We start from the raw sequence: 13,052 nt of genomic DNA on the forward strand, positions 1-13,052 counted from the left end.
ATTGAAGGTATTGGATTGTGGATGCTCAGTCAATGAGCACATTCAAGGCGGGTTCTCTATGGTTCATGGACCCTGTATAAGTCGAGGGATATGATCACAGGTGTAAGATTAGCCATGATTTCATTTAATGGTGGAGCAGCTTGAAATGTCAAGTGACCTACATATGCTTCAATTTCTTATGTTATCATGACTAAGTCTTACTTATTTAGGCTGTTCCTTTTTGAATGTTTGAAATATTAGCTTGTTACCAGGTGCCTTTCATCAATAACTACATCTGTTATTGTCTCAAGTGTGGTGGTACGCCATTAGGCAGGCGAACCGGTCCTACTTGTCATGCACGCGGCGGGGCAGCCAGCCAAAATGCGCCGTCAACCTCGGCACCGGGCTCATAAGCCCGCACTTGGGGACCCACGTGACGCCCCGGTGACGTCAGGGCCCACCCACCCCCAGCGCGGTTCTCAGCCAGGTCCGGGCTGGGAGTATAAGACCAGCCAGGCAGCCTGCAAAAAATCCGTTTTTGCTCACTGAACTCAACCCATCTGGTTGTGCAATCCTTCAGTTAGCAGTGTAGCTGCTGCTACACAAGCATAATTGAACAAAGAACTGGAACTTTAAGCCATTTTGCTGGGCTTTTAGGATAGAATTTTTAATAGCACAGTGGTATTGCTATAACCTTGGAATCAGAGGTTCTTGCTGCTTGCTCCATTCCCAAGTTTGTTGCACAGTGCCAGAAGAGTTAAGTACCAAGAAGAGGAAATACTGCACTACCACAAGTATTATCTGAGTCATTGATCTGAAGCTCCATCAAACACTTTCAGTGGACAGATGTATCACACATTATAATCTGAGGATGAACTGTGTTTTTCTTGAGCCTTCACTATAGTTATCCTTCAACCATTATCATTAATACAAATAATTTTGTCAGTTTTGTCAACGTTCATGAGACCTTGCTGTGTAAAAATTGATGCTGAATTTCTTAAATGAGGAGCATTTGGCTTTAAATTACTTTGGGATGCCCTAAGAAAGTGAAAAAACAGTACTTGAATGGGGACTTAGTCCACAACTGAAATAGACAGCGCACAACATTTCCCTCTTGTATTCTAAATAACATTGAAGTTCACATCCATTATGCTAAAGACCACAATTTAAAGTTCAGATGGAAAGCAAACTTTGAAGAAAACAGAAGTAACCAGCTTAACATTCATGAACAATTTACAAACTTTTTATTGAACTCAGTAATCATTAAGAGAGATGGATTTACCCAAGGAATATTTCATCAGTGACAATTTACATATCTGAACACACAACCATCCTCTAGAGTCCAAATTATTCAACAGAAATATTGTAACTGACCATAATTACATACAAGGATTTCTCCGATTGCATATCATCCCCTGAACGATACACCTGCTCCACTAAGAGGATGGTTGAGCAAAATAAAAGTCCTTTACCAAATGCATTTTGAAACCTGGATTCAGATGCACAATTTTCATCTGGATCATTCTCCTTCACACATTGTGTGAAAATCTCGAGGCTTTGTTTCATGACTCTCCATTATTGTCTGTTGAAAACAGAAGTGTTGCAGTCAAACAACTTGACATTTGGTCTACAGAATGGGTGGTGTCTGAAGTGACCAAAGATTAGTCAACATCAATTGTTTGATAATTTTCCCAAATCACCTGATATCTCTGATATCTGCAGTCGCCACTCAAGAAAAATTTTCACTTTTTAATACTTGCATGTTTTTATTGCCTACTGTATTTAACCCTTTGGTATTTAAAAATTGCAAAGCAAACTAAATTTTTTCTATATTTGAATAATGATAATTTACAATTTCAAAAGTCAAACATTCCAAAGCTGGTATGATAAAACACAGCCAAATATAATCTGAGATAAAATGAAAGACACAAATGAATAGAAGAGATAATTAAAGGATACTAAATTCTACATATTGCAATACTCCACTTAAAAGCTCAATGAACAACTAACAAGCAAAAATATTAGCTTTGCTCTTATAGCTCTCCTGGTTAAGCTGTCTATTAGAAACAGAATGCAGTCATTCATTTTGAATAGAATTCTACACCACAATAACAATGCAGCTACATTTCTTTGAGCTATCCATGATACTGCGTCATGTAAATGAAATCTGGTGTGATGGTCAAGGAGAGAATTTCACACTGAAGCTAATCACGATAAGAATATCTTCTAATATTTTATCTTTAACAATCAGCAGATAAACAGTTCACCCTTTACTCTCCCTTTTCCAGCTCCATTCATAGCTTCATAGTAACTGGGGCAAATAACAATTTGCAATCTGAACAATGTCATGTAAAGTGTTTATTGATCAAGTTATGGTGCCTGCTGCAAACAGCCTTGCTGCAGAAAATGCTCGTGGGGATTCTGACAAACGGTACAAGACAATTAAATTAAATATGCATGTTGATGCCTTAGGCAAAAATCATTAAGTGAAGAGCTTTTGTACACATTTTCTTCAATGTTATATCATTTTGTTTGAACAATTGCAAAATGTTTCCAACTACTTAATATATCCATGTGTCTTTATGCACATTAGAAAATTGAAAAAGCATATTTCATTTTGAAAAATAGCTACTGTGTGGCTTCAGCAAAATTTCTGCATGACGTAACTAACTGATACCTAAACTAAAATCTTTCACTGCCAATAAAATTATTCGGAAATATAATCTGAAAATACAGCAAGGGCAACATGACTTTGCAGGTGCCGGTCACATAACTTAAAAACTGAAGCAATTAATACTTGCCTGGACCTCACTCGTTCGCTGCTTGATTGCTTCCTCTTTTTCTCTGATTTCCACTTCCACACTGCTTTTCTCCCTGGAAGACCAGCAGACAAGGCAGGTATATTTAAGGACATCAGCCACAACAGGCACAGCCAACCAGCTCCCAAATCCTGACTCGCCTTTCAAATGCATCTTCGTTCAGTGAGCTAGTGCTTGAGAGGGAATGGGGAAGGGTATCAGTAACCTTTCCAACCATAAATGAAATGCCTAATTTCAGTGAGAGACGAAAATGCCTGATGTCAGAATCTGTTCAATGAAATACAGAGCCGAAAATCAATGAGGTGATTTCTCACCACAAATGTCAGTGTTGCTACGGAGCTGTTGGCTAATCGAAACTGGAGCTTATGGGAAGAGGAGGAGCTAAAAGGATCATCCCACCATTAAACTACATTTTATTACAAAACTAAAATTTAAACTGCCAATATACACACACACTTTGATCAGTACTTCAGATTGGAGAATAATTGTCATATGCTTATTAACAATAAATTACATTTTTAAAAGAACAGATACAATCTTCAAAATCTGAGAAGCATTATTTAATATTTTTCTTTTTAATTGAGGGGGGGGTTTTAATTGCATAAAAGCAGCCCTTCCTGAGAAAGTAATGTTAGTTTGCTATTAAATTTTACCACATACATGAATTATTAGCATTATAAATTCCTTCATATGTAAAATAATTTACATCATATCACATTGTCAGGAAAATGCATGCATGATTTCATCTAATATTAACTCCTCTAAATTAAGATTCTGACAGTGTAGAGACATGGATGACAATTTTATTTTAATCCATCAATATATTTTCAACCTCTGAACACACATCACCCTCTTTTCCACCATGCCAACCCCATATAATTTTCAGACTCACCAGTCGTCGGGTGGAGAGCGGTGCCGTGCAGATTTTAAACAATCTCTTACCACTTGCATCATCTTTGCAGTACATTCTAACTTGGCACTCAGTTTAGCTTCACAAGTGTGGATTTAAAATCAAATGTACATCAACTGAATGTCATGAGTGAATCCAATAACTGCACACCTGCATGACATCATGAGCAAAGGCTGATGTTCTCCAATAAATGTAAGTCTGCTCTTTCTCAGTGCATACTGTGTGCAGACAAGGCTTTCAGCTTCTACAAAATCACTTCAGAAACCAGGAAATAGCAGTCACGTGGAAAACAACCTAGCCCAAGAGACATACTATACACTGCAAACAGTCATTCAATAAATCCAGCTGATATACTGGGTCTTGGGGAAAGTTGCGGTGGATGAGGGGGTGCCAAATGATTTTCATGAATTGCCCAAAACTAGATTTTTTTTTAAAAAAAGGTAAATTAAGTTGGTAGTTACCTGCTTTGTATAACTGTTTAATTACACTGCAGCAGCAGTTTGCTAAGGGAACCCATGATTTAAATAGAAGGTGGTTGTCAAACTAATGAGGCATGTAATGAAGTAACGTGCAGTGGCAAAGGCAACAGTGGGAGTGTGATAAACAGATCTGAAAAAACCTAGTCAATATCAACAGACTAAAGGCAGTTTAGAAAGACAGGAAGTGAAATGAAAACAAAAATATTAAATTGTGGTTTCTGGCTTCCACTATAAAATTAATGTATTATTTCTCATTCCCAAATTTTTAGGGTGCTCTTGCATTATTAACAGTCAATACCTCAATGCATCTGATTTATGGACTGCTAAAATGCTTCAGACAATCTACTGGAAATTAAAGATCATTAAATATAACCTATAAACTAAAGATAATTTAGTTCTTTAAATTAAATTGCTGATTTCTTTTTCAAATCTTAAAGGAGAACAATGTGCAGACAAATTATGGAAAATTGCAAAAAGCAACAGGGTTGTTGTCATGTGAGACTTCAATTTCCCCAATATTGATTAGGATGTCCATAGTATCAGAGACTTAGATGGGACAGAATTTGTGAAGAGCATTTGGAAGAATTTATTGAAACAGAATGTAGTTAGCTCAACCATGAAGGAGACCAGATTAGACCTTACATAGACAAATGACTCCAGCAGGTGATCAAAATTAAAGATGGGGCACATTTTGGGAATAGTAATCACTCTTCCTTAACTTTCAAGATAGCTATTAACAAGGATAAGTTTGGGCCTTGTACAAAAGTATTAAATTGGGGGAGAACAAATTATGACACGGTTAAAAAGGAGATGGGAGCAGCCATTATTAAGTCCATAACTTACACGTGGGAATTGTTAAAGGACTCGTATATCTAGTGTGAAGGAAGAATAAGGATGGCAAGATAAGAGAATCTTGGATGACAAGAGAGATGGTGAACTTAGGGAGAAGGAAAAAGGAGACATCTGTATGGTTCTGGAAACTATAATAAGGTAGGGCCCTGAAGAAATGTAAATTGCAGGAAAGAGCTCAAGTAGGGCATTGGAAAGGAGAAAAGGGACCTTAAAATGTTCTTTGCAAGCAGGATTAAGAAAACCCCAAGGCATTTGAGGCTTATATTTAAAAACAACAAGATAACAATGGATAGGGGAGGGAATTTATACTTGGAGACTGGGGAAGTGAGCAAGGTACAAATTGAGAACTTTGCACTATATTTATCAAGGACATGGACCTATGTGGATAATGCTTTTTGTATTGGGGCATTTTGAGATCAAGAAAGGGGTGGCATTAGGTCTTTTGAGGAGCATTAAGATGGACGTCTCCTGGTTTGATGGAATATATTTCCAGTTATTGAAAGAGGCAAGTGAAAAGATTGCTGGGTCCTTTGAATCCTCACTGGCAAGGAGATCCCAGAGGACTGGAGAGTAGTCAAAGTTTCACCTTTGTTCAAGACGGGAAAAAAGGATAATCCAGGAAATCATCGTCCAATAATCCTCAGATCAGTGGTTGGGAAACCATAGGAAAGGACATTTAGGGTAAGATTTATGGATATTTGGCCAAATTAGGGGCAGTCAACATGGCTTTATGAAGGGTAGGTCATACCTTACCAATCTGATTATTTTGAGATGACAAAGATGGTTGATGAGGGTAGGACAGTAAATGTTGCCTTCATGGACATCAGTCAGGCATTTGACAAAGACCTTCATGGAAAGCTAATTCACAAGGTGCAGGTTCATGGGATCCATGGTGAGTGGATGGTTTGGATACAAAATTGGATGGCCCACAGAAGACAGAAGGTAGTGGAGGAAGGTCGTTATTTGGGCTGGAGACCTGCGGCCAGTGATGTTCTAAAAGGATTGATGTTGGAACCCCTATTGTTTGAGATTTACATAAATTACTTGGTTAAAAAATTAGGTGGCTGGGTTAGTAAATTTGCTGTTGTGGACAAGGCTGATGGAGTTTGATCTGGACAAATGCAAGATGTTGCACTTGGGGTGGTCAAATGAAATGGGAATATACATGGTTAATAGCAGGACTCTTTAAATTGATTTGCCGGGGGATCTGATGGTCTAGCACCTGAGCTCAGTGAAAATGGCCATGCATATAGAGAGGTTAGTAAAGAAGGTATATGCTAAGTTTGATTTCATTGTACGAGGTATTGAGTATAAAAATAAGAAAGTTATGGATACAACAATGTAAGTTTTTGGTTCGGCTGAACCAAGTTTTGTGTACAATTCTGGTCACCCCATTACAGAAAGAATGCCTAGGCTTTGGAAAAAACATGGAGGATTTGGAAAAGGTACAGAAGAGGTTAACCAGGATGTTGCTTGGTTTCAAGGGTATGAGTTATGGGCAGGTTAATTATGGATCAAATTAACGTTGTCACAACAGGTCAACCGGCAGATGTCTTCTAGCTGGCCCTCCACTCTGTATGAGATCACTACACTACAGGAACACATTTGTTCATTGTCTACCGCTCAGTGTTCACGACTATCATACCAGCAAAACTATGACAAAATTAAAGGATCGAAGAGTCTGTTAAGATCAATAAGGAAATGCGGAGAAGTATTTCAATCCCCACGTTTACCATAAGATTCTGTCCTGATTGCGACGTAACTTAGACTGCAAAACACAGATGTAAAGCTAGATGAAGTTTCTTTGCAACATAAGCAAAAGTTGAGATATTCAATATTGAGGCATTGCAATAGAATCACCAGACATATGAAGCAAATACACAATTTCTCTTCTGAACTTTAGAGAAAGATGTAAATAACAAGTTAATAATAGATAATATGATTTCATATCATCATTTGCTTTGTAAATTTACCATTTGTACTTTCTTTTAGAACTTTTTTCTTCAATTTTTTTCTCTGAGGTATAACATGGTTTAGGAGGGAAAGAAACCATTAAAGAAATAAAAATAGAAAATGGAGGAAATACTCAGATGAGGTTTCAAACCAATGCCTTTTTATTGTAACTGAGCAAAGTTAGAAATTATTTTAAGTTGCAATGATTGGAAGACAGGTAGAAAGAACAAAACGGAAGTTCAGTGATAGGACAGAAGCCAGATGATTCTGTCTCACAACTGGTAGTGACTCTGGTTGAAAATGGGAGTAAACAGCAGAAATATGTCTGGGAAAGAGCAGATAGGGACAGATAGAGGAAACTGAAAATAATCAGGAGAGAAATAAAACACTGGAAATGTGAGGTACAAGACCAGAATGGCTGATTGTCTGATATTGCAGAATACAACATCCTGACTCGAAGGCTGATATATTCCAAGCCTGAAGATGAGCTAATGAGCCTTTTTGGAACAATGAAGCAGCCAAAGGCAAAGAGTTTAAGTGGGAGTGGAGTGGAAGCTCGGGATCACGGTTGTGGATTGAATAGAGATCATCTCGAAAGCAGTCACCCAATATCAAGTTGTTTATTGTCATCTGACTGTACAAATACAACCTAACGAAACAGAGTTCTCCAGTCCTCGGTGCAAAACACAACCAGACATAACACACATACAATCAAACAATAAATATGCAGGCCAAGTATTTTATTTGTACAAAAATAATTAAATAAATGTTACTTTGGACAGATGAATGTATTTATGTGAGCAGTTCCTTGGGTCGTTCGGCATTCTCACTGCCTGTGGGAAGAAGCTGTACCTTAGCCTGGTGGTGCTGGCTCTGATACTCTTCCCTCACAGGATCAGCTGAAAGATGCTATGTGCAGGGTGGTAGGGGTGCTCAATGATTTTGTGCTCCCTCTTCAGACAACGATCCTGGTAGATCACATCAATGAGGGGTTGGGGTTTGGGGGTGGTAAGGGGAGGGATACTGCCACTTTGTGGATTGTGAATTGACCTCTGCAGCAACCATACCACACTGTGATGCAGGTGGCCAAGACATTATCAACAGAGCTCCTGTAGAAATTGAAATAATGGTGGCCGGTTGCCTTGCCCACTTCAGTCTTCTCAGGAAGTGCAGTCGCTGTTGTGCCTTCCTGACGAGGAGATGTTGAGTGGTCTACAATGGGTCCCTACCAGTAGTTAAGTTGTTCACGTACAGTGGAGGGTGATCGTTCCTGGTCCTCTTGAGGTCCACAATCATCTCCTTCGTTTTGTCCATGTGGAGACTCAGGTTGTTACTCTTGCACCATTTCATAAGATTTTCCACTTCTTCTCTGTAGTGCAACTCATCACTGTGGCTGATGATGCCAATTACTGTCGTGTCACTTGCAAACTTCATGACACTCTAGGAGTTGGATCTGGCGATGCCGTTGTGAGTCAGTAGCGCCAGTGCTCAGCATTATGGTGCTCAACATTCTGCTACCAATCTGTTAGGAAGTCCAGGATCCAAGTACAGAGAGGGCTGTTGAGTCCCAGTGAGGACAGCTTCTCCACCAGCCTCTGGGGAATGATTGTATTAAACCCTGACCTGAAGTCGATGAACAGCAGCCTGGCTTATGAGGTGTCGTTCTCTAGGTGGGGCAGATGGAGTTAAGTGACAAGGCTATCATATTGTCTGTGGAGCAGTTTCTTCAAAGGTGAATTGAAAATGGATCCAGCATCTCTGGGAGGTGTGCTTTGATGAGCTCCATCACCAGATGCTCGAAGTATTTCATAATGGTGGAAGTCAGTGCCACAGCACCTCTTGGGTACTGGGATGATGGTGGCTATTCCGAACATGTGGGAATGATGGACTGCTGCAGTGAGGTGTTGAAGATGTCCATGAAATCCTCCGTCAATAGGTCTGCGCAGTCTAAATGTAAAGGAGCCCATAATCATAAGCACCAAAGGAATTGTACTAAATTGGTAATATATCAAATAAAATGCTGTTTCACTTGAAAAGTGTATTTGAGTCTAAAGATAGCAAGAAGAGGTAAAAGGCAGGTAATGCATCTGCTGTGTTTACATGGGAAAGTGATATCAATTGGGTTTTCGTGAAGGAACAATTAACTCAAGAATCACAGAGGGAACAGTCCCTTTGGATTTCACCCAGGAAAGATGGGGATGATATCTCTGGTGATGTCTTTATTAAAATTGTTGGAAAGTATGAAGGGTCCTCTCATGTGGTGGCTGTTGGATGGAAGGAGATAGCAAACTATCCATTGTTCTGGGTTGAGATTGTGAGAGCAAAGGTGCAGGAAATGAGTGTCTTGGGAATAAAAACAGGAGAAAAACTATTTATTCCACCCCCAAAACTACAGAACTGTGTCACTAATCTGTATTGCCACATCCCATCCCTTCAGTTAACTTGCACCACCTCAGTGTTTTCAATTTTTAAAATTCTATTTGACATCTGCCCTTCCTGCTAACCTATCCATACCCAGCTGCAGCCAATTGATACAACCAATGTTGTTTGCTTCACATTCGCTATCAGAGGAAAACTTTGAAATTTTATTCTGCATTTCAATATTCATACCATTTTTTTTAAAAAAAAGAAAACTTTGGTCACAGGAAGGAACACCACCATCGATAGCCTCTGGTCTGGAGAAACAAGACCAAAACTTTTGTCCTTAAGCTAAATTTTATCCAAATGTTACCAATTCCACAAGACTCACTTTTGCTAACCAGCCTTTTATTTTGGCTTATGTCAAACACTTTCGTAAATGCATACAAGCAACTTCTTCTACACTTCCTTTCTCAACCTTTGCATAATCCATCAAAAGATTAGTTTAGTCAAACATGTTTCTTCCATTTCAAATCTATACTTGCTCTCCTTTGTTTAGTCAAACTTCTTTAAGTATCTTTTAAATTACCCAATCACATTATTTTTTAAATTTTATCACAGATTTAAACTGACCAGCCCATAAACATATAGAATGTCCTTACTCGCTTTTTTGGTGTCACTTTTGACATCTTCCAAATATCAGGCATCTCAAGTATCTGGGGAAGATTGGAAGATTATGGCAAGCCTCCCATCTACCACCACCTCTGCTTCTCTCAGCAACTAGGAATATGAGCCTCCTCGATCATATGACCAACCCATTCAGAGCAAAGCCAATCTTTCTCAAACATTCTCCTAATCAATTTTCACCCATCTATTACTTCTAATATCTACAGTTCCTTTAACAGCAAATTCTTCCTTTGGAAGCACTAATTTTAAAGTACTCTTCCTTGGCTCCAAAAGATTCCAACCTGCTCTTTGCTGTTTGCCTAATTTGCTTGCTAGTAAAATTAATTTATGTTCCCTCTTACTTCAACCACTATTTTATTTCATTTTCTCTCTAATACCAGTTTTATTTCCTATCTCAGGTATTTAACCTGGTTCTTACTGGATGAATTTGTTATGAGCCCAAGGACCCATAAACCCAGCAGCAATAGATATTCACCTGGACAAATGGTTATTTAACAAAAGTTGCTTTTAATTATCTTTAAACATGAATACAGAGTTCACACTTTGACTTATCACTATTGACTTAATTAACCTAACTTAACCCCCTTTTAATTCTAAGTGCACGTGTATGTAATGTGTGTGTATGTTTAGAAAAGTTATTTGATTCATAGTCCAATCTCACTTCTCATTCCTCCAAGTTTACTGGTTGCAAGCAATTCTTATACTGTGCACAGAATTTAACATTTATGAAATTCACCAGCCTTTGGTACTATAAAAGTAAATGGTTACCACTCAGGAAGATTCTTGACGGTTTTCAGAGAGAGATATGTGTTGTTCACTGACCACCCACAACTGATTCCTTGTAATCAGCCACCTCAGTGCCTTGCCGAAGAAACTTGCCCCAACAAGGTTTTCTAGATGATAACCTCCTTCTTTCAGGTCACCACAGACTTCATTTTTGTTTCTCTTATTTCAAGTGAAACATTAGGCAACCGGTCCTCTCCTCTTGTATGAACCACAAGGGCTTTGACCAGGCTAAACTAAGCACTCACAACCCGTTTTCCAAATGGGTTTTTTCCACAAGCTTGCCAGCTTGTCCTGATCCTGTCCCAGCTGCTACTGCTGACTATAAAACTGCACAACTGAATTCTCTCTCTCTCTCAGCGTGAAAGCCTGTTTTTTCTCTCTCTGCTTGCAAAACCACATGACCTCTTAGAACTGCAAGTTCCACTCCAGACAGCCTGTGGCTCCGACGGGTTCTTTCAACTGTTGCCTTTTTGTAAACAACAATCCATTACTGAAGTCCCTTGGGGACTCTCCAAAGCTTTTGCAAAGGCTTTTGGCGCCAGCCTGCTTAGCATGTGCAGAGCTCCAGTATTTTAAATAAGATCTGTTTTAAAGTGTCACAAATTTAACTGACACATCCTTTTTTGCATCATCATAATCTTGATTTCCCGCATCATTCAAGGAATCCTAGCTTTGGTTCCCCTGTATTTCCCTCTTGAGGAAATGTATCTGGCCTGTAGCTGAAACTTCTGCTCCTTCAGAGTAGCTCACTGTTCAGTATTTTCCATGAACCCTTGAAACAGAATTAATGTTTCAGATCCAAAACCCTTCATCAGTTCTGACGAGAGGTGATTTGCAACAATGACATTATTAGCCCCAAATATATTGACTTAACTAACCTAACTTAACCCCCTTCTAATTCATGTTTGTAATTATTTCAATATGTTAAAACTTTCACATAGTTTGACATATGTTTACCAAGTTCTATGTCTTGTTTTCAGCAAAATTGCACAGAGCCTCAAATATTTTGTTTACCTGTGAAGATCGGCAATTTCGTTGTGTATAGAATCAAGTTCTTTGATGGCTGAAAAGTCAGCTACAGTGTGCAGAGTGGCTCCATTCTGTGGAAAGCATGCTTTGGGTTATTTAAGAATGTGAATTCAAATCAGTTAAAAGTTCACTGCATTACTCTATTGTGGAGTTTCATTCAGGTTATCTTGATTAAAAAGAGCACACAAGTTTTATTGAAGAACAATTCTTATCCTCAACTTATCCATATTTTATTGCTCTAACATGATGGTGAAACACAATATAAATTAACAAATCCAAATAAGTATCAAATCTAAAGCCCTGACCTAATGAATGGAATGGAGAACTTTATGAAGCAGTGCAAAACTTGATATTGTTCTTGATGGAATCTATATTTTTCAAAACTGTGCATATTCAGAAACCTGCAAATAAAAAGGAAATCTGAAAAATAAGCATGCACTCGTCATAGTTGAAAGGTGAACAAGGGACAGATTTAACAAATAATAATAATGCTAACCTTGCATTTTTAAACGAAGAAGAGCTACGTTAGACTTCCAGCGTTATTCACATATTACGGACATCAAAGCAGAGCAGCTAGGATGGCTGGTACACTGAGAAAGGCATAGAGCCTGTAGCAAAGCAGAGCAAGTAGAATGCAAGAAAGAAAGGTTCATTGAGAATTAGTGATGCTACAAAACTGAATTGGATTGATTTCTGAGAAGTGCATTTTCAGTGAATATTTGTTTTGCATCAAGTTGTATCTGTACAGAAAAATTAGCTTTGTCAGAGCAGAGAATGTGCAAGGAAAAGCTAATTTGAGGAGTTAATTGCGCTGTCAATAATATTACATTTCTAATTGAAATTGTTTTAATGAGATACATTCATAACATTGGCTTGTAACTCAGGATGAAAAAGATAACAAAAGAGATAAAAGAAGCATTAGACATCTGTTGTGAAACCTTTCATTTGAAGACAGAGTATAAGATAGGTTTATGCTGCTTCTCTATCATATTGATGTGAAATGACTTAAAAATGCAGGGTCACTGGCCAAAATTATTGTGCTGCAAAATTCCCAAATAATAGTACATCAAAATGGTAAAACTGTTTCCAAATAACAACATATTTATGAAATTAAACTGTTGAAACTCTTCCTCAGCAAGTCGAGAAATACACACCAACCATCTCTTGAATGATATAAGACATACATTAAATTTCAGGAGA

At 38.3% G+C, this 13,052-nt stretch overlaps 1 protein-coding gene across 3 annotated transcripts in view; it reads right to left on the bottom strand.

Moving 5' to 3' along the window:
- eps15 (epidermal growth factor receptor pathway substrate 15) overlaps positions 1 to 13,052 on the bottom strand; it is a 152,541-nt gene that overhangs the window by 74,962 nt on the left and 64,527 nt on the right. For all 3 annotated transcript variants that reach the window (XM_069938631.1, XM_069938632.1, XM_069938633.1), the window contains exons 12-13: positions 11,838 to 11,923; positions 2,781 to 2,853 (exon numbers count right to left, since the gene is read on the bottom strand). In XM_069938631.1, the coding sequence (XP_069794732.1) occupies positions 2,781 to 2,853; positions 11,838 to 11,923 (159 nt within the window). The remainder of the gene's footprint in view (positions 1 to 2,780; positions 2,854 to 11,837; positions 11,924 to 13,052) is intronic.

The sequence above is a fragment of the Narcine bancroftii genome, chromosome 5 (genome assembly GCF_036971445.1).
Source record: "Narcine bancroftii isolate sNarBan1 chromosome 5, sNarBan1.hap1, whole genome shotgun sequence".
NCBI lineage: Eukaryota > Metazoa > Chordata > Chondrichthyes > Torpediniformes > Narcinidae > Narcine > Narcine bancroftii.